Raw genomic sequence first — 22,049 nt, 5'->3', positions numbered from 1 at the left:
TACATAGACCTTGTCACATCCGGAAAGCTGAGTTTATACACTCCATCTGTTTCCAGAGGAAACTTAGTCTTTGCAGACCTCAGTAAGTCCTGTATCTTTGTTGTTGTTCCGAAGACAGTCTTGATATTTCCCTTTCTCAATAGCCTGGCAATTCTGTCTGTCACATTGTGCACATAAGGCAGGAAGGCACAGCCTTTCGACTCTTGTTCAATTCTGTCTTCGTTTGGTGCAGGTTTGGCTCTTATGATTTGCCTTGTCTGACTTGCTGGGTAAAGGAAATATTTTCTTCAGGTCCTCCTGTGTGGATTTAATGTAAAAAAAAATTATCTCCCTTACTTGTAAACACTGTGTAAATATTACTCGGCGCGTAAGCTTGGAATATTGAAAAAATTAACTTATTACCATGGCATAGATATAGTTAAACCGGACTTAAGACTGGTGTAAGAATCTAATAAGTAAGATCATATATGTGTCTAATTAATTAAGGTAAAAGCATCAGCCTCCCTGACGCTGAAGAAATAAAATACACCCTCCGAGAGCAGCACTATGTGACTGCCATCCAGAGAGCCTACTCCTTCGCCAGCAAGTCTCTGCTGGAGCTTCTGATGAAGGAGTACGACCTGATGGGGCGCCTCAAGTCCGTCAAACACTACTTCCTCATGGACCAGGGGGACTTCATCGTCCAGTTCATGGATGCCAGCGAGCAGGAGCTGAACAAGCACATTGATGATATCATACCGACCAGGCTCGATACGCTCTTGGGGTTGTGTTTAAGGTAACTATAGTAGTCCCAGAGAGGTTGTACATGATGTCATAGTTCCAGTATCTTAATTTTCGTTTTCATACATCTTGTGTGAGAAGGAAGATTTTTCATTGATGATGTATTTACGACCTCTCTCTGGGACTACCATATTGTACGATTTCACTTGACAAGAATTTTTTTCGGTTCTTTTGTATGTTTGGTTTATCACAGTGGTTATTTTACTAGAGTTTAACATCTTACATGTATATTTCAAAGCTCCATGATGGAAAATAAATTTTACATAGAAATTTAATTTAAAATTTCGTGATGCCAGAGCTCACCCATTAAAATCTTTGCTATTTGTCATTACATAGCTTGTAATTTTTTTTTAATGACTTAACACAATGACGATTTATGTGAAATATTCTCCTTTCAGACTGTCGGCAGCCAATCACGATCAGTATAATGAAGATATGAGAACTGAATTACTCACAGATGATCTGCAATTACAAATGTCCAAAATTTTATCTATCCAAACCCAAGAAGAGAAAGGTAATTAAAAATTCTTTAACATGACTAACTAACAGGGGTAGGCAGAAAGGACGGACCGCCAAACAACTCGATCTTGGCACACTCTCCTTGCCTCATTCACATTCATACTTATTATTCTGTTATTCCAATTTTTGACATAGTCTATTGTAGTAGTATTTAGTTCACTTGATCGTGCCATGTCTTCCTCGGGTGTCTCCCACTTCTTCTACCATTCATTTGCCTCATATATTCTCCTTCCACTCTTTTCTTTGTTCATTCTCTCTACATGTCCAAACCATCTAACATCACTTTCTTAATCTTACTCATTACTCTTACATTAGCCTTGCACTCTTTGCAACCCCAGTTTTATGCCTAACCAGGTACCAGCACTCCATTGTGGACTGCTAGCTTCGCTTCTTTGGACAATTTTTAGCACCAACCGCATTCAGTTTCTTGCATTTACCCTTCTTTTAATATCTCTATCATCATTTCCATCTCTCGTAAACATACATCCCAAATATACAAACTCTTCCACCTGCTCCAAGTATTCATCATTCACAACTCTTTAACATAATTTTAATAAACCAATCTATATAAATATAAATGTATATGTTCGTTTGTTCAAAAATCTTAAATCTTCGATAGTTCTTTGAAACCGATTGCTTTGAAATTTTAAAACACCATACGTGTATTATATAGATGTCACCTGTGACAGGCAAAAACATGCTTTTACTGAAAAACAGCACCATCTGTTGGATGCAAAAGCAAAACACATTATTGTTTCTTTATCTACACAGACAGGCTGAGCTACAGCAAAGCGTGGCGGGGTACAGCTAGTATAAATAAATCACAAATATTTATTACTGTTAAAAGTTTAAATTTAATCTTTGTTTTATTCCTTCGTTGGCGCCATTGTTACCAGAAGTTCGGCAACATAAAGACGAGAAGCTTACTCTGACAGGATGGGAGTCTTTTACATTTGCCATTGAAGTGAAGTGGCCCGTGTCTCTCATCATAAACCAAAAGGCTATCACGTGCTACCAAATGATTTTCAGACATCTCTTCTACTGCAAACACGTCGAGAGAATGCTCTGCAGGTAATGACAAACCAATTATGCATTTTCAATTTAAGTTGTATTTTTGTTTTATCATTCTATGCACATCATTGTTGTTACATATAACCCTTGGAGAGCCTTGTGAACTTCTAGCAAAAGCTTCCACTTCTACTGGTTTCCTGCCGTTTCCCTCAAATTTCTTATGTCTAAGACTGCAGCATTTTGTTTCTATATCTTCCAAGCACCTAAATTTAGGCTTCCCTACACTTCTTTGTCCTACAGGTTTATTATAGAGAGAAGCCTCTTTTATGGCCCTCTTTCCTCTATTCTTATAACTGGTCCTGCTTAGCGGAGCTGTCCTAGTTTATAGATCTTGTTATTGAAGGAGATATTATCCACCAGACACCTTCTACTTGTATGGCTCCGCACACATACAACCTTTAACCGTTTGACTGTTTAGTTGTATGTTTGAAGGTTATTAGGGATTGCATGGGAGTGCGTATGGATACAATAGTCAGGTTGCCATAAGCCACCTGAATGACCGCGTGTTCAGTTTCAAAAGAAAAAGACAAATCAATTATTCTTATGTAAATTCCCGTCATTTAAACAAACACGCATGATTGTGATTTTCAGAGTGTGGTTATGCAACAAGGTGGCGAAACGCTTCAGCGAGGCTCGCCAGTACGGAGCGGCCTTCGCCCTTCGCCAGAGAATGCTGAGCTGCCTGCAGAATCTGCAGTACTACATGTGCGTGGAGGTCATTGAGCCCAACTGGTCCAACTTCACTGCGGGACTTAACAAGGTACCACCTAGGTCTATTCACAGATTTACGATTTTTAGATGCTTAGCTTATAAATAAATTGTAGGTATATCATAACATGTGAACTGATAAAACTGGAAACAACGTGTGTATGTTGCAAGGAAACATTATGACATCTTTCCTAGATAAGGCGAGTGGTAAGCACCTTGACTCTACACCTAGAAGGGGCAAGTTAAAAACCCGTCATAGGTAAATAAAAGCATGTTGTAAGGAAACATTATGACATCTTTTCTATAATTGTGGTAGAGTGGCAAGCACCTTGACTCTACACCTAGAAGGGGCAAGTTAAAAACCCGGCATAGGTAAATAAAAGCGCATTATTTATTATGTGTTTTTTTTTCACTTACAGAATTATAATATTTTTTTATCCAGGGTGAAAGATCTTTCTAGTATAGTCCTTGTGATCGACTACTATTCAGAATCAAGACATTGATAGAAATGGCTTAAGTTGCTTTGAGTGACCAGATCTGCATAGCCAGAGCTTTCTTAATCTTCTCCTTCCCCTCCCCAATTTGTCTCAACCTCACAATTCAACTAGCCCTGGGCATTTGCGAGTACTTGCTTAGGGCATAGGAACAAAACTGACTTTTTATGGAATGATTTTAGGTTACCAATGTTGACGAGGTTCTGGAGAAGCACGGAGACTTCCTGGAAGCGTGCCTCGACGACTGCATGTTGACCAGCCCACCCCTCCTGCAAAACCTCACCAAGCTGTGCCAAGTCTGCGTTCAGTTCTGCCAGTTCTTCCAGGTAACATAACAATCCTATTTGATCATTTAATCCTACAATGTAGAAGTGCACACTTCATGATGTGTAAATCATTCACTTGCTATGTAAATAGAGTGAATCACACACACTACAATAATTATGAATTCATTAGATTGTGGTTTTTTAAATTTTTTTTTAATAATTGATTCAAGCACTAATAGTATTTTAGAAGTCATTCATAAATATACTTTTTACCGCCAAAGAAAGGATAGATTGTCTGCAGCTAAATCATAAATGGCAGATTGTATAATTTTTTTTTAAATTGTTTTCTGATTTCACTGCTTGCAATATCTCGGTGGCTAGAGTATATTTTTTATACGCTTTTTTATATTTTTGTGGTATTTCACCGTTTTTGAATTTATTCATGCAAACAAAATAAAAATAAATCCTTTTTTTTTTAAATTTTGCATTATGACCAATAATAATTATTAACAAAAGTATTGTTTTCAAAATTGAAGAACTAATTTTAAGAATTTAGTTAGTGTATAAAATTTTTACAATTTTTCTTACTACATACTTGATCACGAGAATTTTAGTGTTTTGTCTGCAAAATATTTCTACATAATATATTAAATATATTGTTCTTTTTATCATGCTGCTCACTCGAAATCTAAAGGAAATGAGGAAATATTTTGTGGACGCAGAGTTGAATGGTATGATTGGTTCTGCCTATGAAGCAACAGAATCACTAGAGGTATATAATTATTTAAATATGCATATATATTTAAAAGCTATCTTACAGTTCATTGCTTTTTTTAATAATTTTCAGTGCATTTGTTTTCCTATCTCATTATGCATTTAAAAAAATATTATAAATTTAACCCTAATTGTAATGGCCTGTTTACATGAGGGCAGTGGTTATTGGTAACAAAATTACTTTCCTGAGAGTGCCGTCCACGCCTATAGTTATAACTATTAATAAATTTTACTGTGTGCCTGTCCACACAGTGAAACGCAATTAAGTAGAAAGTTCCTGTCCAAATGTCAACAGAACAAGGATAGCAGCCCTCACCTAACTATAAGGATGCATGCTCAGCAATGGAAGTGGGTACTAAACTGAAATAATAGGAAAGATTCTATTCCAGTCAATTAAATGATAACTTACTAATTATGTACCACTTAGGTCACTGTCCATACGCGGACGTTGTCTTAAAATGAACTAAACGATTTGGTTGCCACTAATTCAATGTCCTAAACACCGTCCTCGTGTAAACAGGCCACAAGGGATCAGCATATCACGCCTTTGCTCAATGTTTCTTGAGCTTGAATTCTATCTTGTTGCTAATTCCATATCTGTTTGGTGACGGCATTACATATTTCAACTCTTCTCATATTATGCATCAGATTCTTGGTTTGGGACTGCCTTCTCAAGTATACTGCCTTCTTTTGTTTTATTCAACTAGCTGTAACCCGCCACGCTTTGCTGTGGCTCAGTCTGTCTGTGCAAATAGAGAAACAATAGCGCGTGTTGCTTTTACGTCCAACAGATGGCACAAAAAAGCTTGTTTTTACCTGTCACAGGTGACATCTATATAATATAGGTAAATAAAAACACACATGTAATCAAATGCAACGTTGTGTCAAAATTTTAAAGCAATCTGTGAAGAACTTTCGGAGGTTTAAGATTTTGAATAAAAGATCATTTCCATTTTTATTTATATAGATCGTCCACTGTTATCACTTGAAACTTCTGCCTTTAAATAGGAGTACCTTATGCGATGTTTTTCTCTTGAGCACAATTATAGTAATGTATTTGCATGTTTTTTTTAAACAATAATTACACTGGTCGACATTTATTTTTTTAAGTGCTGTCCCTTAAGCATAGCTAATTTTTTTATATGTATTTAGTATCCATAAACACGAAATGAAACAAAAAAAAATTTTAGTGGGTCAGGTTTTTTTATTATTTAACAAAGTTTTTTTACATAATTCTTCCATAGTATGACGGGTACTTACTTTACAAAATTTCAAAACTAATTCAATTAAAATTTTTTTGCTCCTTGTTTATTTGCGCTTGTGAGTATTTTGAGAGTCTCTCTGCAGGGTCCAGCAATAGTCTGCTAGCATAGATGGACTCCACTTTCCTTGGTATCACTTTTCCATACCCGCAATGTCCTGGTGAAATCGTTCGCCGTGCTCGTCACTGACATCTCCCATATTTTCAGGGAAAAAATTCAAATGAGAGTGAAAGAAGTGTATTTTTAGTAACATGTTACATCCCATATTTTTATAGACTATGAGCATTTCAGACACAATGCTGATATAGTCTTCACTTTTATGACTTCCAAGAAAGTTCTCGACAACATTCTTGAAGGCTGACCAAGCGGCTAGCTCGACTGGTCTCATCACTGTTATAAAATTCGGATCAGTCAAGACCTCCCTTATTTGTGGTCCCACAAATATTCCTTCTTTAATTTTTGCGTCGCTGACCTAAGGAAACTTTTGCTTTAACCACTCGGAACATTAGAACGTCAAAAGACGTAAATATGATAATAGCGGTCAAGACATTAGTACGTCTTTTCACGTAAGCGCGCGAGATTTTACAAAAATCGATTTATTTCCATCACTAGTATACGGATTGCCATGATTTAAAAAACAGAGTATCGATAATGAATAACGCTACGCGTCTGCATTCAAAAATATCTATGGAATCTTGAGGTGCATTATCTGAGTCGATTGAATCTGTCAGCTTGTTCGTTCGTAATTTATTGCGTTTTTAAATAATTTATTAAAAATATTTTAGTTTGGACGGTTAATATTTTGAGGTGACCAATAGTTTTTAATTATATTTCTTCAATATATAAAGTGTTATTTCTTTATGATACTCAGAAAAAAGTACATTTTTCACAGCTTTGAAATAATGGTCAGCGATTTTTACATATTTTTGACGTTTTCAGAAAATGTATATTTAGAAACGCAAATATTTACGTATAACAAAACAATACGATAGTGAATTTCATAATCTTTCCAAAACATTTTTTAGAATGAGGCTACGTTTCCCAAGACGTGAGTTATGATGCTTTTAGCAAAAGTCGTGAATAACACAAAAATTTCCGCGTTTTGACAGTTCGCAAAGGAACACATAGCATACAAATGCCTTTGTCTGAGAGGTTAAGTAAATCATGCCATTTCCATCCTTAGAGAAGCCTTTTGAAAAAATTTCATCAAACCCAATTTAACGTGTAAGGGTGTAAGTAAGATAAAATTTATTATCGTTTCACGCTTAGATCCCGACACGACGACGGAGGAAGTCATTTCCCATGTCAAAACGAATACAGCTCTCAGCTGTAATGCTGAAAAGTTTATGGCGTTTTCTAAAGAATACTCATCCTTTAAAATAGGAGTCGACGAGCAGAACATAGATTTACTACTAAAAGAAGAACTATGGCCCCGAGGAGTGGTTGTCCGTCATTTTAGATATTATAATAAACGCATTTCAGGTCAAGAAAACGCGAAAAAGCCGACCGAATCAAAATGACTGCTACTATACCAGAACGTGCGAGGACTCAGGTCTAAGATGAATCAATTTCTAGAAAATGTTCTTAACCAAGAACATAAATTCATCGTGATTACGGAGTCTTGGCTAAACGATTCGATATTTAACGCGCAAATTTTCGACAGCAGATACACAGTTTTCCGAAAAGACAGAAGCACTCAACAAACACGAGGTGGTGGACTACTGCTCGCTTTACTAAACGAAGAAAACATGCGAGCCGAACGACTTTCCCATCTGGAAACGGGAGACGAAAATTTATGGGTCAAAGTCACAATTCAAGGCTTATGTTTATTTATTTGTTCTGTTTATATCCCACCCAGTTCAAAAACGCATATTTACACGACTTTTTTCGAAACTTTAATTAGTAACTTAACTTACCTTGTTGATAAAAAAATCTTAGTGATTGGTGATTTTAACATTAATTCTTCACAAAATCCACGTGCAGTGAACACTGAGCTTTTATATGTTATGGAACTTTTTCAATTGAAGCAGTTTAATACAGTACTTAACTCATGTAATCGTACTTTGGATCTAGTATTAAGTAACTTTAGTATGTTTACAAAAAAATCCGATTTCTGTCTTGTTCAAGAAGATAATTATCACCCGACACTTGTGTCAGAAATTAGTCTTGATCATGACAGACCGTTGAAAAGTCGTTGTTTACATTCAGAAAATAACTTTCGTGGTTGGAATTTCCGCAAAGGAGACTTTGAGAAGCTGTACAGCCAATTGCGTGACCACAATTGGCTGGCTATCTTGGAGATCTCCGATGTTGACGAAGCAGTTAAGTACTTCTACGATACCCTATACGCGTATTTTGACAAATGTTTTCTAAGAAAAAAAGCGCCGCGAAATGAAAACTATCCTAGATGGTTTTCGCGTGAGATTATCGGGGACATAAAGACGAAGCTTGTATACCATCGACGGTGGAAACGATCAGGTTTGGATAGTGAACACGAGTTATTCAAATCCTATCGTACAAAAATTAAACATAGCATTTCAATAGCACACAAAAAATATATTGTGGAGGTAGAGAATAATGTTAAACACGATCCAAAGTCATTTTGGAAATATGTTTCTGACAAAAAAAATGACAGAGGCCTCTTAAATCATATTATTCTGAATGATTGTACTTACAAAGGAACTGACGTACCGGAAGCTTTCGCAAAATATTTCCAATCTGTCTATAATCCAGAAAAAGCTGATTTTGATTCTTACGTACCAGGACAGATTGGATTGACAAAAGCTCAAAACATATCTATAGAAAACGTTAATAACATGGATTTCAGTTTAGCAATAAGAAAATTGAAACCAAAAACATCATTTGGCCCTGATTTCATTCCACCCTTCGTCATTAAGGGTTGTTCTGAACCACTGTCTAATCCACTTCTACATATATTTAATCTTACGATTAAAAACGGAATTTTTCCTAAACTGTGGAAGCTGTCAAAAGTTACCCCTCTACATAAAGATGGTGACAAGTGTCAGGCAACCAATTACCGTCCTATAGCAATTCTTTCCGCACCTGCCAAGTTATTCGAAATAATTATTCATAAATATGTATATGCCAAGGTTGAACCATTCTTGATCGAACAACAACACGGATTTCGACGTGGCCGATCAACCACTACAAACTTGATGGCATATACTGATTACGTGGCGAGAGTGCTCGATAATAATGAGCAAGTTGACACGTCATACCATGACTTTGCGAAAGCTTTCGATAAGGTTGATCACTTAGTGCTCTTAAGTAGGCTTGAAGAAATTGGTTTTTCCGAAAACTTAATTAAACTCTTTGCTAACTATTTAAAAGAAAGGGAACAATTCGTTTCCTATGGTGGTTTTAACTCTAACGCGTATCCTACAAACTCTGGTGTGCCGCAGGGTTCCAATTTAGGACCCTTATTGTTTCTAATTTTTATAAATAATATTCGGGGAAAAATCAAATTCGTCCGTTTTTTACTTTTTGCAGATGATATTAAACTGTTCTTAAGAATAAGATCATTAGAAGACTGTAAAAAGCTCCAGGAAGATATAAATGCAATTATTGACTGGAGTATTGACAGCAAACTCGGTTTCAACTTCCAAAAATGCTCAGTTATGTGTTTTACGAGGTCACAAAAGATCGTATATTTTAATTACAAAATGAAAAATACATCACTAAAGCATACGGTGACTTATAAGGACTTAGGAATTGTGTATGACGCTCGCTTAACATTTCACGCTCACATTGAAAAGATCTGTAAATCAGCTACAAGAATGTTAGGTTTTGTCATACACAATTCAAAGGAACTGACAAACCTTGCAGTCATTAGGCTGCTTTACTTTAGCTTAGTGCGTAGCATTCTCGAGAGTGGATCTCAGGTATGGGGGCCAGAGGACACTGTCTATGTACTAATGGTCGAGAAAATTCAAAAGAAATTTTTACGATACCTCTATATGAGAGAGTTTGGTTTTTACCCATGGCTGTTTCCAACAGCATTTATCTCGGGAATGCTGAATATCTGCAGCCTTAGTTCCAGACGGGACGTCGCATTATTGATGATGGCTTACAAGCTTCTGAATGGTTTAGTATCAATTCCAGACATTCTGTCAAAAATAGGACTTTATGTCCCGGATAATTTCACGAGAGGCCGCCAACACAGGCTTTTAATTCTTCCCAGGTCCAGAACTAACTTACCAATGGTGATGCCCCTGGGAAGACTCACTAGGTTAATTAACTCCCTTCCAGCTAACTTGGATATTTTCCATATGTCCTACAACGACTTTAAGCGCGAAATATTGTATTTGTTTTAACTGTATACTTATGTATAATTTTTTTTCCATATTTTGTTTACCGCTTTTGCATATGTTTTAACTGTATACTTATGTATAAAATTTTCTTCAATAATTTGTTTACCGCTTTTGCAATGTATTGGTTTTTGTACTGTTTTTGCAAATAAATAAAATAAAAAAAAATAAAATATCTTTAGATTTTACTAAGGGAGCATGTTGAACATTCTTCGTGCCAGGTTTAAGGTGCTTTCTAGTAGGCCAGTCCTTCTTGGCATAATGGTTTTTCCGGTCTCTGCTGTCCCACTTGCACAGAAAACAACAATACTTTGTGTATCCCTCTTGCAGTCCTAGTAGGAGCCCTATTATTTTTAGATTACCACATATTTTCCATTCGTATTTTACAAATTTATTTTTTGTTAACAGCAGCTTCATGTTGTCATAGTTTTCTTTCATGTTTGCAGCATGACCAATTGGAATGGATGGTCAAAAATCAAAAAATTAATGATAACTCACGAATAAAAATGAATTAATACACAATTTAGTAAAACTTAAAACCCATAAAAACCTGAGGTGATAGAAAAAAACTAATCACATATCTGAAATCAGCGTGAAATTTCCTGTCAGATTTGGCTACTTTCGTTAAAGGGACAAAAAATGTGTTGACCAGTGTTATTAGTTACCATATGGCCAACTTTGCCTGAGTTTCGACACTTATTTTTAGATTTTTTTGTTACAAACGAAAAAATGTACACGGCGCCTGCCCGTATTATTTTTTCAGTTAAATGAGTACATATTTCAAAACTGTTTATCCCATGATAGGAATTAATTGAAGTTACGTTGACCTAGAAATTTGGGATGAAAAAATGCTGTGCAATCTTCACAACATCAAAACTCGCCATGATTGTTTGCTGCTAAAGATTTTTATACAAACAAATTTTATGCTTTGAAGATTACACGCATTTAAAAATATTTTCTGGTCAAAATATTTTTTTTACTATAATTAAAAAAGAATATTTCTTTGTTTCAACCACCATATTTTTTATATCAAAGCTGCCGGTCAACCGTCCCTTCCTCAGGGCAAAATAAATACTAACTTAACATTTAAAAATAATATGTAAACATAATATGTTATTTTATGTTGAAGTGGGGGTGGGTGGAAGCGTGATTAGGGATTAGTGAAGAGTGGGTGAGGGATTTTTGTTAATATTATTGATTGAGACAATCCTAGGGACATAACCGGTCAGCAACGTAAGCAGATATACACGATAAAATAACGATAGCAGTCAAGTACAATAAGCGTGTTTACACGTCAACGCGTGTGTTTCCACAAAAATCGTCATAACTCCGTTATTCTTCTAGTGACATCCCTAAAACAAAAAGTAGAATATTCGTATTGAATGAAGCTTCACATCTCTATTCAAAGTTATCCATAGAAACCCGTAAAAAGACCTACTCAGTGGAAGCAAATTTTACCCGCCAAATCGTAAAACGACGCCAAGAAAGCCGTTTGACGTGCCGACCCGCCTCGCAAGTTTAATTATTTTTTAAAAAATATATTTTGTATGAAATGGTCAAAAAGTGAAGTGACAGAATTGTTTATTGTACATTTGTACGATGAAATAAGTGTTTTTTTTTTACATTATCCGTGATTTTAGTATCGTTTTTACATAAAACATTACAGGTGAGTCATTTTTACAATTTTTTCATGTTTCCATTCTAAATTTAAATATTTACAAATGTTAATATTTATTTATGATACAACAATTTGAAAGCCTATTTTGTAACCTTTCTAAAACAGTTTTTACTATTCGGCTCCGTTCAGTAATGTTTCATTTATAGAGCTTTGATTGTGAGGCGGTAATAACACAACGTTTTCGTAAAATTGACATTTCGATAAAGACATTTTAGCTTCAAGTTCGCGAAAAGTCGGAGGGGTTAAGTTATGTTTTGTAAATCCTTATTTCCAATCAAAGGTAATTCTTATAGATATTAGCTTTTACAGGAACCAATACAAGGTGTCCGGGGGTAAATTGCACTAACTCGGGAAATGATTGTGATATTACAAATAAAATAATTAAATTATTTTTTTTGAAATTCTCCTGTTTTGAGGCAGTTTTTAGGTTAAAAAGTAGAATTGTTTGTATGGAAAAAACAACAGATTTTCGAAAAAAGTTATTTGTCTTTTTTACTTCTACCATCATGTAGAATAACCTCCCGAAGTTAGTGCGTTTTACCCCCGGACACCCTGTATATTTTTACCATTCTGCAAAGTGTTATATATAATGGGCCTTACTATTAAATGTGTTTTTCATTTTACACAACTGTGAAACAACTATTAATGTAGGGTAAATGGTTGTTTATCAGGTAAAATAGATTTATTAAAGTAAGGGGATTATGTATACTTTGTGTTAATTTATTTCCCTATGTATAAATAAGGTAAGTATCCTATAATGTCTTGCAATGACCATATTCAGTAAAAAAATACTCTATTCATTACTCCATAATATTATTGTATGTTAGCACTGTATACATGCACTATTTTTCCTTCTATTGTTTAATTTTTCTGCTTTTTGTGTAATTTGTAATAAATATTATATCACGCATTAATTTATATGTACTTATATCTCTATAATGTATGATGCTCATTTATATATACAGGTATGTATTTTTACTATTCCAATTTTTATTGTATTGTATTTCAATTTTATTTATATAATTCATACAAATATTTTATAATTTTAGTATTATGTAATTTGTTTTATCTGAATTACATGAGTTTTACATGAGTGGCCAGTTGGGTACTTTGAGAATGCGTTGCAATATTTGAACCATAAATAAATCATTATTCCCAAGAAGAACAAAATAATCATAAAATGAACTCTGTTTTTGGCATACAAATGGCACGACATGTGCCATTAACATAAAATAGAATTATTATTTAAGGAAGGACAGGGATGAAACATTATTATGGCATTCCTCTGTTAACACTAACGTCTTAACAATCTTTCTAAATTTAACTAAGGAAGTGGAAGACTTCATATAATTTGAAAGAACATTGAACATCAGTGGAGCCTGACTGATATGGATTTGACAAAAAGATGTTTTATGTGGCACGGATTTGTTGTGTTCTTTCTGCAAATTTAATGATGATAAATGTTCTTAAGTCAAACTGCTCTGTTCTTTTAATATCACTTTTGTGTACTATTGTAGGGTCATGACATGACTGGAGATTCCATGACCAAGTCAACCGACAGTAACGCTCCTCCCGCCAATTCGTTTGAGCAAAGCATCCATCAGTATGACCTGCTCTTCACCTCTTCTCTGCTCACCCTACTCAACATGATCAACGATATGGCCAAAGACAACAACACCAAGAAACTGGTCAACATTATGTACAGGTATGCCCCATTTTAATCATGTATTAATATTACAGTCGAACCCTGTTCATTCCAAATCCAAGGGACCTCAAAACCAGATTTTAAATAAACCACTTCCAAACTATCTAACTAACCACCATGCCGTATCCCTGCAGAGAGGACGGACCGCCAAACAACTCGGTCTTGGCACACACTCCTTGCCTCATTCACATTCACACGTCGGATAATACACACTCTTCTATTATTCTGGCTCTTGACACGGCCCAACTCAAGTACCATGAAGTACCAGAAACGAATTCCCATGTGTGTTATTCAAAATTATAAGAAAAATCTCTAAAATTGCCAAAAAGTCAAGTTGCCTTGCATATTCAATGCCTTAGGTCAGGGCTTCCCAAACTTTTTTCAACTGTGACGCCCTTGGGAAGTTCCCATATTTGTTGCGACGCCCCCCCCCCCCCCACGGTGACTAAAAATCTAAGCCCCCCGCCGCTCATTTGTACCAAGCGTAGTATTTTGAAGCCCCCCCCCCCCCCCTGAACGGGTCACGTAGTATGGGTACGTTACCTAATAACAATTTGTGAGAAAAACTACAAATAGTATCTAAATTTTTTATTAGAAAATAAAGCACACAACATAAAAACAAAAAATGGAAGCAAACAAAAAAGATAAAAAAGCAATTTTTTTCTTTGGTATTAATGAGAAGGATGTGCTTGCTTTTCTGAGCATAGTTTCTCAAAACGAGGTTGAAGTTTCGAAATCGCCACTCTCGTCTCTGCCTCTAAATTTATTTTTGATCTGTACTTATTCTTAATTACTGCAACTGCAGAGAAACCTGTCTCACACAAGTATGATGTCGCAAACGGTAATAAAACCCTTAACGCTGCAGTGCTGATGGAACGATATTCTCGCTATAAAGATTGCCTCACGACGCCCCTGGGATGATCCCGCGGCGCCCCGGGGCGTCGCGACTCACAGTTAGGGAAGCCCTGCCTTAGGTATTTAAAGTAAATTTGTAAAAGTACGACAATTTAGCTGCTGATTATCATCGCGGCCGGCTCTTTGAATTCAATATTCTAATAAAATTCGTAAAAAAAACAACATATTCATGAGTAAATCGAAAAATTACCATTGCGGCCGGCCTGTCAGATTCAGATTTATGAAATAATAATACATATTAATTAGGACGAAATTTTATGGCATTTTACCTTCAAAGTCAGTCTACCAGATTCAGATTTACAACATCATTTTACCTTCAAAGTCAGTCTACCAGATTCAGATTTACAACATCATTTTACCTTCAAAGTCAGTCTACCAGATTCAGATTTACAACATCATTTCACACAAATCGATTTTTTTACCAAAATAATCTTCTAATTACTGACCAACTAATTTCGAATTTAAAAAAGTAAAAGAATCCTGTTTTAACTGATATTGGATGGGAGGTCTACTGTTCACAGAACTACTAGTATTAGTTGCACAGCGCCCTTGAGGTGATTTTGCACAAAAATGGCGCTACACAAATCATTCAAATATTATCATTATTATTTATGGATGCAAGGTCTACTGTTCACATAACTACTAGTATGGATGCCAGGTCTACTGTACACAAAACTACTCGTACATTTACATAATTTATTTTGACCATTACAGGATTAATCTTTCTCCACTTTATTGCAGATTGAACTTCAACTCATTCTATGCAGAGAAATTGGACTACCTCATCATGGAAAATTCACGGCAATCTCAAGATCGCGATCTTCGAAAATAGATCTACGAATGTTTTCTTCGCATTACTAAAACATTAAAAAAATAAACTAATCTTCTTGATCTTTGCATGAATACTCATTTTACACAAGATTGTTAAATATAACATTTTTTTATTCTTCACACTTACACTTACGTACATAATATGTCCAGGTATTTTGTACACTTAATCAAACAAAGCGTCAAGTATTATGAATGAAAGTCTGCCATGCCTTATCCATAAAAATCATCCAAACTTAAAATTAAAATACATATTTTTTTCCTATTTTTTTTTTCCATAGGTTTTACGAGTTAATGTGTATTTTTTACATTGCTTTTAAATTTTTTAGCAATACATGTCCCTTTGAGTTTGCAATGATTCAACTCTGTTGCCATAGATGTGTACCTTCATATTATTATATTAAAATTTTACAATTTGAAATTTGTTATTTTTTTTGATAATTAAATTAAAAGTAAAATAACAAAAATTAATGAAAAATCAAAGTACAAATTAATATTTAATTCGGTTGCCAATTTGATGTTTGTCTTAGTAAAATTACGTAAAAGTGTGAAAGTATTGTTAAATGTTGTCTTGTAGCATACAATAAAAATATGCACATATTGTTGAAATCACAAATTAGTTCACACAACAGCATTCAATGCTCTAACCACTGGAGAGATTGGTGTCATATATATATTTTCCATATTATTTAATTAATACCATTCCACAAAATATTAACATGTAAATATATGAAACTGCTTACTGCGGTTAAAAGCCAATGAATCCACCTAGATTTCGCTGCCTATCCCATATTTTTAGGTTCTATAAATATGGCACATTATGACGAGCGATCTCTCAAAACATTTTTGCAAAAAAACAAAAAATATCAAAAAATCACTCCAGTCTGTTGGCTGTTCATAATTTGTACTTTATTTTTATTCTTCAATTCTTCTTAACAGAACATTCTTAATTTATTGTGGATGAGAGTACAACCAGAAAATATTCTTTGAGATCTCTAAATTTGCTCAAGAATTTGTTCATCTATGTAATATAATTTGAAAACATTTTTAGCAATTGTTTGATATTCAAAATATATGTGTAGCTTATTTTGGTTTTCAAATTTGAAATACAAATTATAGACGGTAAAAAAACTTTTTGTACCATTTTGTTTACCGATTTCACCTACGTAATTATATTAGGCACATAAAAAGTCACACAATTGTAAAAGGATCAATAATCATTAACAATTATGTTGTACTAGCGCAGACCTGTGAAAAATCTCAAGATAGTCTGAATTCTTGACAAATTATGTTGTACTAGTGCAGACCTGTGAAAATCTCAAGATAGTCTGGATTCTTGACAAATTATGTTGTACTAGCGCAGACCTGTGAAAAATCTCAAGATAGTCTGAATTCTTCACAAATTATGTTGTACTAGCGCAGACCCGTGAAAAATCTCAAGATAGTCTGAATTCTTGACAAATTATGTGGTACTAGCGCAGACCCGTGAAAAATCTCAAGATAGTCTGAATTCTTGACAAATTATGTGGTACTAGCGCAGACCCGTGAAAAATCTCAAGATAGTCTGAATTCTTGACAAATTATGTGGTACTAGCGCAGACCCGTGAAAAATCTCAAAATAGTCTGAATTCTTGACGAATAAGTACCATTTTTGAAAATGACCAAATCATTTTCTGTTAAATTGTCATAATATTATAGGCAGGTACCTACTTTATGTTTTGTCTGAATTCTTCACACATTAGTTCCAAACATAAATTCAAATAAAATTTGAGTTCATTGAACCAGATTTCACGCAGGACTAACTCGCAACCAACCGCAGACAACCGAATAGTATTTTTGATTATTATTGTTTTACATCTATCATCTGATTTTCTTAAAGTTTTAAGAAATATCTGTATTTCCTACATATTTAATTTTCTCATTGAATTGAATTCACAGCGAAAATACGAAAGAATTGCTTTATTATCTCAATTGCATATTTAATAAAGTGCATGAAATCCCTTTAATGTCATTATTTGACTAATATGTATGTAGGTTAGATAATAATTCTATAGCTTAGTGAACAACACTAATAGTCTTCATTCCATAAAACTAATTATGCTCATTTATTTCAGCATGTTTTCTCGTGTGACCTTTTGTTTTCAGTGTGGATAAATATTGCCATTTTATTGGTTACTCAATATGTATGTTTATATGTGAGCTAGAGCCATTAGTTACACAGATAGTCAACATTCACATTATTATTTCTTTCTCAATATGTATGTATGGTGATTGGATAACTCATAAAAATGACAATTCAACACACTTATAAAATGTGCTATAAATTTATGAAAAGTGATGAATCAAAAACATGGAGTAGGTTACATATGTAACTATCTAACCCAGTTTTTTGTTTCATCACTTTTCATAACTTTATACATAATACTTTTTATAGGTGTGTTGAATTGTCATTTTGAGGAGTAATCATGGAAGCGTATGTATATATGTGATCTAGAGCCATTAATTATCCAGATAGTCAACATTCACATTATTATTTGATGCTTTTAATATTGTTGTCTTTAGTTTAAATAGATAGAACTTAACATCTTTTAGATATTTTGAAAATTACCTGTTAATATTTTAATGCAATTTGCCGCCGAAAAATGTAACATGTTACATATTTAGCTGGTTTTCTTAAATAGTAACAATAAAAAAATAATATGTAAACCTTTTTATGTGATACATATCGCCCACACAATCTCACTATTTAACTTCTCTTTTAAAATTGTAATTTTGTCATGTTGGAGAATCAAAAAACTGAACATTTTATTATATTATATTTTAGTTAACTTAGCCATGCCCAAAATGTGCCAAAATTATCTTTAATTATGCCATAATTCTAGCACATTACATAAAACTTTTGATTCGTCGATTACTTCCAAAATATGTTAAATTATATGATTTATTCAAAAGTCCTTCAAATATTTTTCAGACTTGAATAATATCTGAAATTCTAATTTAATTAATCACTCATTAACACAAATGATTATAATGTAACCAATGACATTACAATACATCTAGACCTATTACGAGTGGCAAAATGTGGCAAGTAACAAATATTCTCATGTTTCCAGCAAATTTCTAATTTAAAGGTTCATTTATGACAAAGATAGACATTCAAAGAATGTGTGTGTACGAACGAAATAGATAGGATTGTGTGTCGTTTTTGTATTTAAAAGTTGCGGCGAATACTACATTCTACATCACAATGTAGTATGACAATTAGCTTATTTTTTGCTTGCCGCTTTTGAAACCTCTCCAACATGTCTACAGTTTGTAATGTCATTGAATACAACTATATAATCATCGTAACCGCCCGCATCTTAGCTAATCAAATTATACAAATATTGTTAGTAAATTCCTTTTAATAGCACATTGTTTTAATTGATTCATAGGTAGAACATCTGTATGTATTAAATATTAATTTAAAATAACAATATATTTAACATGTGTGATTGTTGCAATTTCTCAATGAGTATCATACTCGCAATAGTTATGATGAATAAAGCTGTTTTTTATATTATTGTTTTAATAAATAATATGTAATCTATGTATAATAAATGACGTTGTAACATTTTGTAATTTTCCGCCCTCATTGTTAATTGCTTTCCTATTGGTACGATATGTTATTTTTCCTAACGATAACAAAATTATTCAGATAGTCAAATAGTTTTAATGATTCTATCAATAGTATTCAAGTACATATGGAAAATAATGCATCATCTCTGTATTATTTATTTTATTTATCTTTTTCTGAATGCTAAATTTATTTCATATTCAAATTTAAAAGGCTGTCATGATAATTTACTAAATTCTCTATCTTTCTTTCACAACATAGTAATTTATCTTTTAGTTGCTTCATCTCATTACCCCGTTCTTCCCTCTCTTCTATCAATGTCATTGCAGCTCTAACTATGTTCTTGTCCATTTCTCTCTGGTAGTAATGTCCCAAACAACCAAAACCTCCCTCACTGTTTTTATCATAATAATCACTTGAGAACACTTCATAAATGCAAGACTGGTTAGGCTTGACAGTTATTTGTGCCAATGGCAAAAAGTTAGGAAATAAGCAGACCCTTTTCACCAGAGGCTTTAAAGAAATCATTCTGGATCTTAAGCATTTGTGGCCCTGTCTTAAATCACCCAAAATTATGTTCTCATAATAAGAAATAAGCTTAATCCTTGAAATCTGCTCCAAAATGTCACCATTTGCTTTAATTGCTTGTGCATCACTAACTGACAAACCATTCAGCAAGTTAGACAATACAATCGGTATCATAAATACAAACAACACAAACATAATATGACTCAGTATTGGAAAAGCATTTAAGTCTAAAGTAAAATTAGAGTCCGCTCTGAGTAGAATATAAAGACTAAGTAAAAATGCGAGAGCTATGCAAATGTAGCATATTAGACATTTAAAGAAATTCCACAATACTTTTTTTAGCATCTCTTTATATGTGGATAGGCATGGAAATTTTCCCATCAAGTAGAAAAGTTCCACAGATGAAAGCAACATGGCCACAGCTGACAGTTGAGGCTTGTAATATTTTGTATTAAAAACTACTATTGCTGCTATTATCCCAATGAAAATTATTTGTAATAAATTTTCAAAACTTTGGATGTATGCTTTTGGAGATACCGCTGTTTGAAAAAGTTCCCTAATAATCAACAGGATTAATCCGATGATTGTTAAAATTCTCGTTACGATGTAAACGTAAACAATATTCTCAGTGTCTCCTACACATAGAATATTAATTAAAAGTGAAAGACAAAAAATAGCATAGAGCGTAATGTTGGTGTAAAATAAGCATTGAATCTTTAACCATTTTAAATAAAGAAAAGTTGAAATGATGGGGTGCTTGAGCAGGGGTTTTAACTCAGAATGTTGTGTCATGTACAATAGAGCGTCTGTTTCAGGTGCCAAGAAGCGATCAAAGGAGGTGATTCTGTTTTCTGCTTCATTCATAAGAGGTGATACTGTATCATGTCCAAGATAAGGAATATTCCTAGGAGGTGCAAGAAAACTGTAATTAAATTTTATTTCATAATTACGATTATCTGGTCTTTCGTTATTAGTTGTCAAGCAATTGTCTAGATAAGACTCTAATGTTTTTGCTGAAATGTCAGCCAGTGCGGGTCTATGGAAGACATTCCTCATTCCTATGCATGCGCCATTCTTCAATAAGGTTAAAACCATTTCTTGATCTCTGCTTCTCGCCGCATAATGAAGAGCGCTGTTTTTTTCAGAGTCTATGTAGTTAATATCCATGTTTAATTTTGGATTTGTTAGCAAAATGTTCAAGCAATTCTTGTAATCTCTTTTTGACCCTGCTTTGGAATCCAATTTCGCTTCTTTAATAGTAATTTGAATTAGAGATCCATATTTACTTGGCTTCAATGATGTGTTTTCATGATCTAAAAGTAATTTCAGTATTTCATGATATCCATTCCAGCAAGCTATTTCGATTGGTCTCTTATCACAACCTGAGGTTATCAGATTTGGTTTCGCTCCATTTTCAAGTAATATTTTGGTCACTTTTTCCAGTCCATTGTTACAAGATGTCTGAAGTAAGGTCATGCTTCCAGTATGCTTTTCAAGAAATTCAGGTGGTTCACTCTTTGCAATTTTATAGAAATCTGCCATAAATCTTTGTTCATTGTTACAATCCAGATGGGAAAACAACTCGTCCAGTTCAATGATTTCTTCAAGTTTATCCTGTGGTGGGAGTTTTTCCTTCAAGAATGGGAAAGTTTCTTCAATGATCATTCTCGCTGACCTTTGATTTTCATCTTTGTATGAATCCAGATCCACGGGTTTCTTCGAAAATTTCATGATGAGTTTAACTATATTTTCTAGGCCTCCTTTAGCCGCTGACATGATGGGAGTGTTTCCATTTGAGTCCGGCTGATTAACATCTGAATTAGAATGGAGGAGTAATTTAATGATTTCTTTATATTTTGTGTTGTCGTCAGGACTTTGATGTTTGGTTATTTGTTTGATGGCTAAGTGTAGTGCTGTATTTGCTCCCCCGGACACGGCACTAACATCTAATTGGGTATGATTTAGAAGCAGCGTTGAAACCAAGTCCCTAGCTTCCATACTTCTGTATATATTAGACTCTCTGGTGCTGCTAGCTTCTTTGAGAAGTGTTTCAACTATATCCAAGTCACCAATTTCAGTTGCAAAGTGAATAGGCGCTTTCTCATGTATTGAATTGTATTTGTTTATGTCCACATTTTTCTCAAGAAGGAGTTTTACAAAGTGGCTGCAGCCAGGAGTGGAGCAGGCTACATCCAGACATGTTTTGTAGTCTGTGTAGTCGTGACATTGGTCAGGATTGACTCCAGATTGAAGCAGCTCTTCGAAAGTGCTGAAGTTCTTCTCCTGTAAGGCTTGGAACAATCGTTTTTGGGGATCAAAGCCATAAAGGGGCATTGGGTTGTACCCCTCCATCTCAATATTGTTGGAATCCGCTCTTCATCTGTAAGATAGAAAAGTAAGATTCCTTTGTAATACGTATCTGTTTGCTTCAAATTCTAAATTGAGGTGGTGTTTTTTTCTCACATTCAATTGAATTTAATCTTTAGGAAAGTATAGCCACACCATGTACGTCTGTAAAAAAAGTAAAGGAGTATGGACGTATGCAATATTGCAGTGTTTGTAGAAATCCTCCTATTA

The 22,049-nt window shown here is 34.2% G+C and overlaps 2 protein-coding genes across 4 annotated transcripts in view; one reads left to right on the top strand and one right to left on the bottom strand.

Annotated features, from left to right (window-relative positions):
- LOC149423483 (gamma-tubulin complex component 2-like) overlaps positions 1-18,887 on the top strand; it is a 29,160-nt gene extending 10,273 nt beyond the window's left edge. Inside the window, exons 9-16 of one of the 3 annotated variants that reach the window (XM_089631576.1) lie at positions 487-775; positions 1,179-1,294; positions 2,199-2,370; positions 2,962-3,130; positions 3,755-3,898; positions 4,533-4,610; positions 13,398-13,585; positions 15,242-18,887. In XM_089631576.1, the coding sequence (XP_089487702.1) occupies positions 487-775; positions 1,179-1,294; positions 2,199-2,370; positions 2,962-3,130; positions 3,755-3,898; positions 4,533-4,610; positions 13,398-13,585; positions 15,242-15,332 (1,247 nt within the window). In that variant the 3' untranslated portion in view covers positions 15,333-18,887. Of the gene's footprint in view, positions 1-486; positions 776-1,178; positions 1,295-2,195; positions 2,371-2,961; positions 3,131-3,754; positions 3,899-4,532; positions 4,611-13,397; positions 13,586-15,241 lie in introns of all 3 variants that reach the window. The other 2 variants (XM_089631575.1, XM_089631577.1) reach the window with 2 other exon arrangements.
- Positions 18,888-18,958: 71 nt separating this feature from the next.
- Positions 18,959-21,824, bottom strand: LOC149423482 (transient receptor potential cation channel protein painless-like). The gene is made up of 2 exons (XM_089632250.1): positions 20,423-21,824; positions 18,959-19,819 (listed from the first exon to the last, which is right to left on the bottom strand). Exons 1-2 carry the CDS (start codon positions 21,822-21,824, stop codon positions 19,134-19,136), a joined length of 2,088 nt encoding a protein of 695 aa, XP_089488376.1. The 3' UTR covers positions 18,959-19,133.
- Between the last annotated feature and the right edge of the window lie 225 nt (positions 21,825-22,049).

Source organism: Hesperophylax consimilis, chromosome 5 (genome assembly GCF_061612785.1).
Source record: "Hesperophylax consimilis isolate HC1 chromosome 5, BYU_Hcon_1.0, whole genome shotgun sequence".
NCBI classification, from domain to species: Eukaryota; Metazoa; Arthropoda; class Insecta; order Trichoptera; family Limnephilidae; genus Hesperophylax; species Hesperophylax consimilis.
The sequence above is the reverse complement of the archived record's forward strand: the minus strand, read 5'-3'. Positions and strand labels throughout refer to the sequence as shown.

Coding starts and splice junctions, on each gene's coding strand:
- LOC149423482 (XM_089632250.1), bottom strand. CDS start 21,824: ATGGAGGGGTACAACCCAATGCCCCTTTATGGCTTTGATCCCCAAAAA. Junction 19,820..20,422: donor TAACGAAAGACCAGATAATC/GTAATTATGAAA, acceptor CCACATATAAAG/AGATGCTAAAAAAAGTATTG.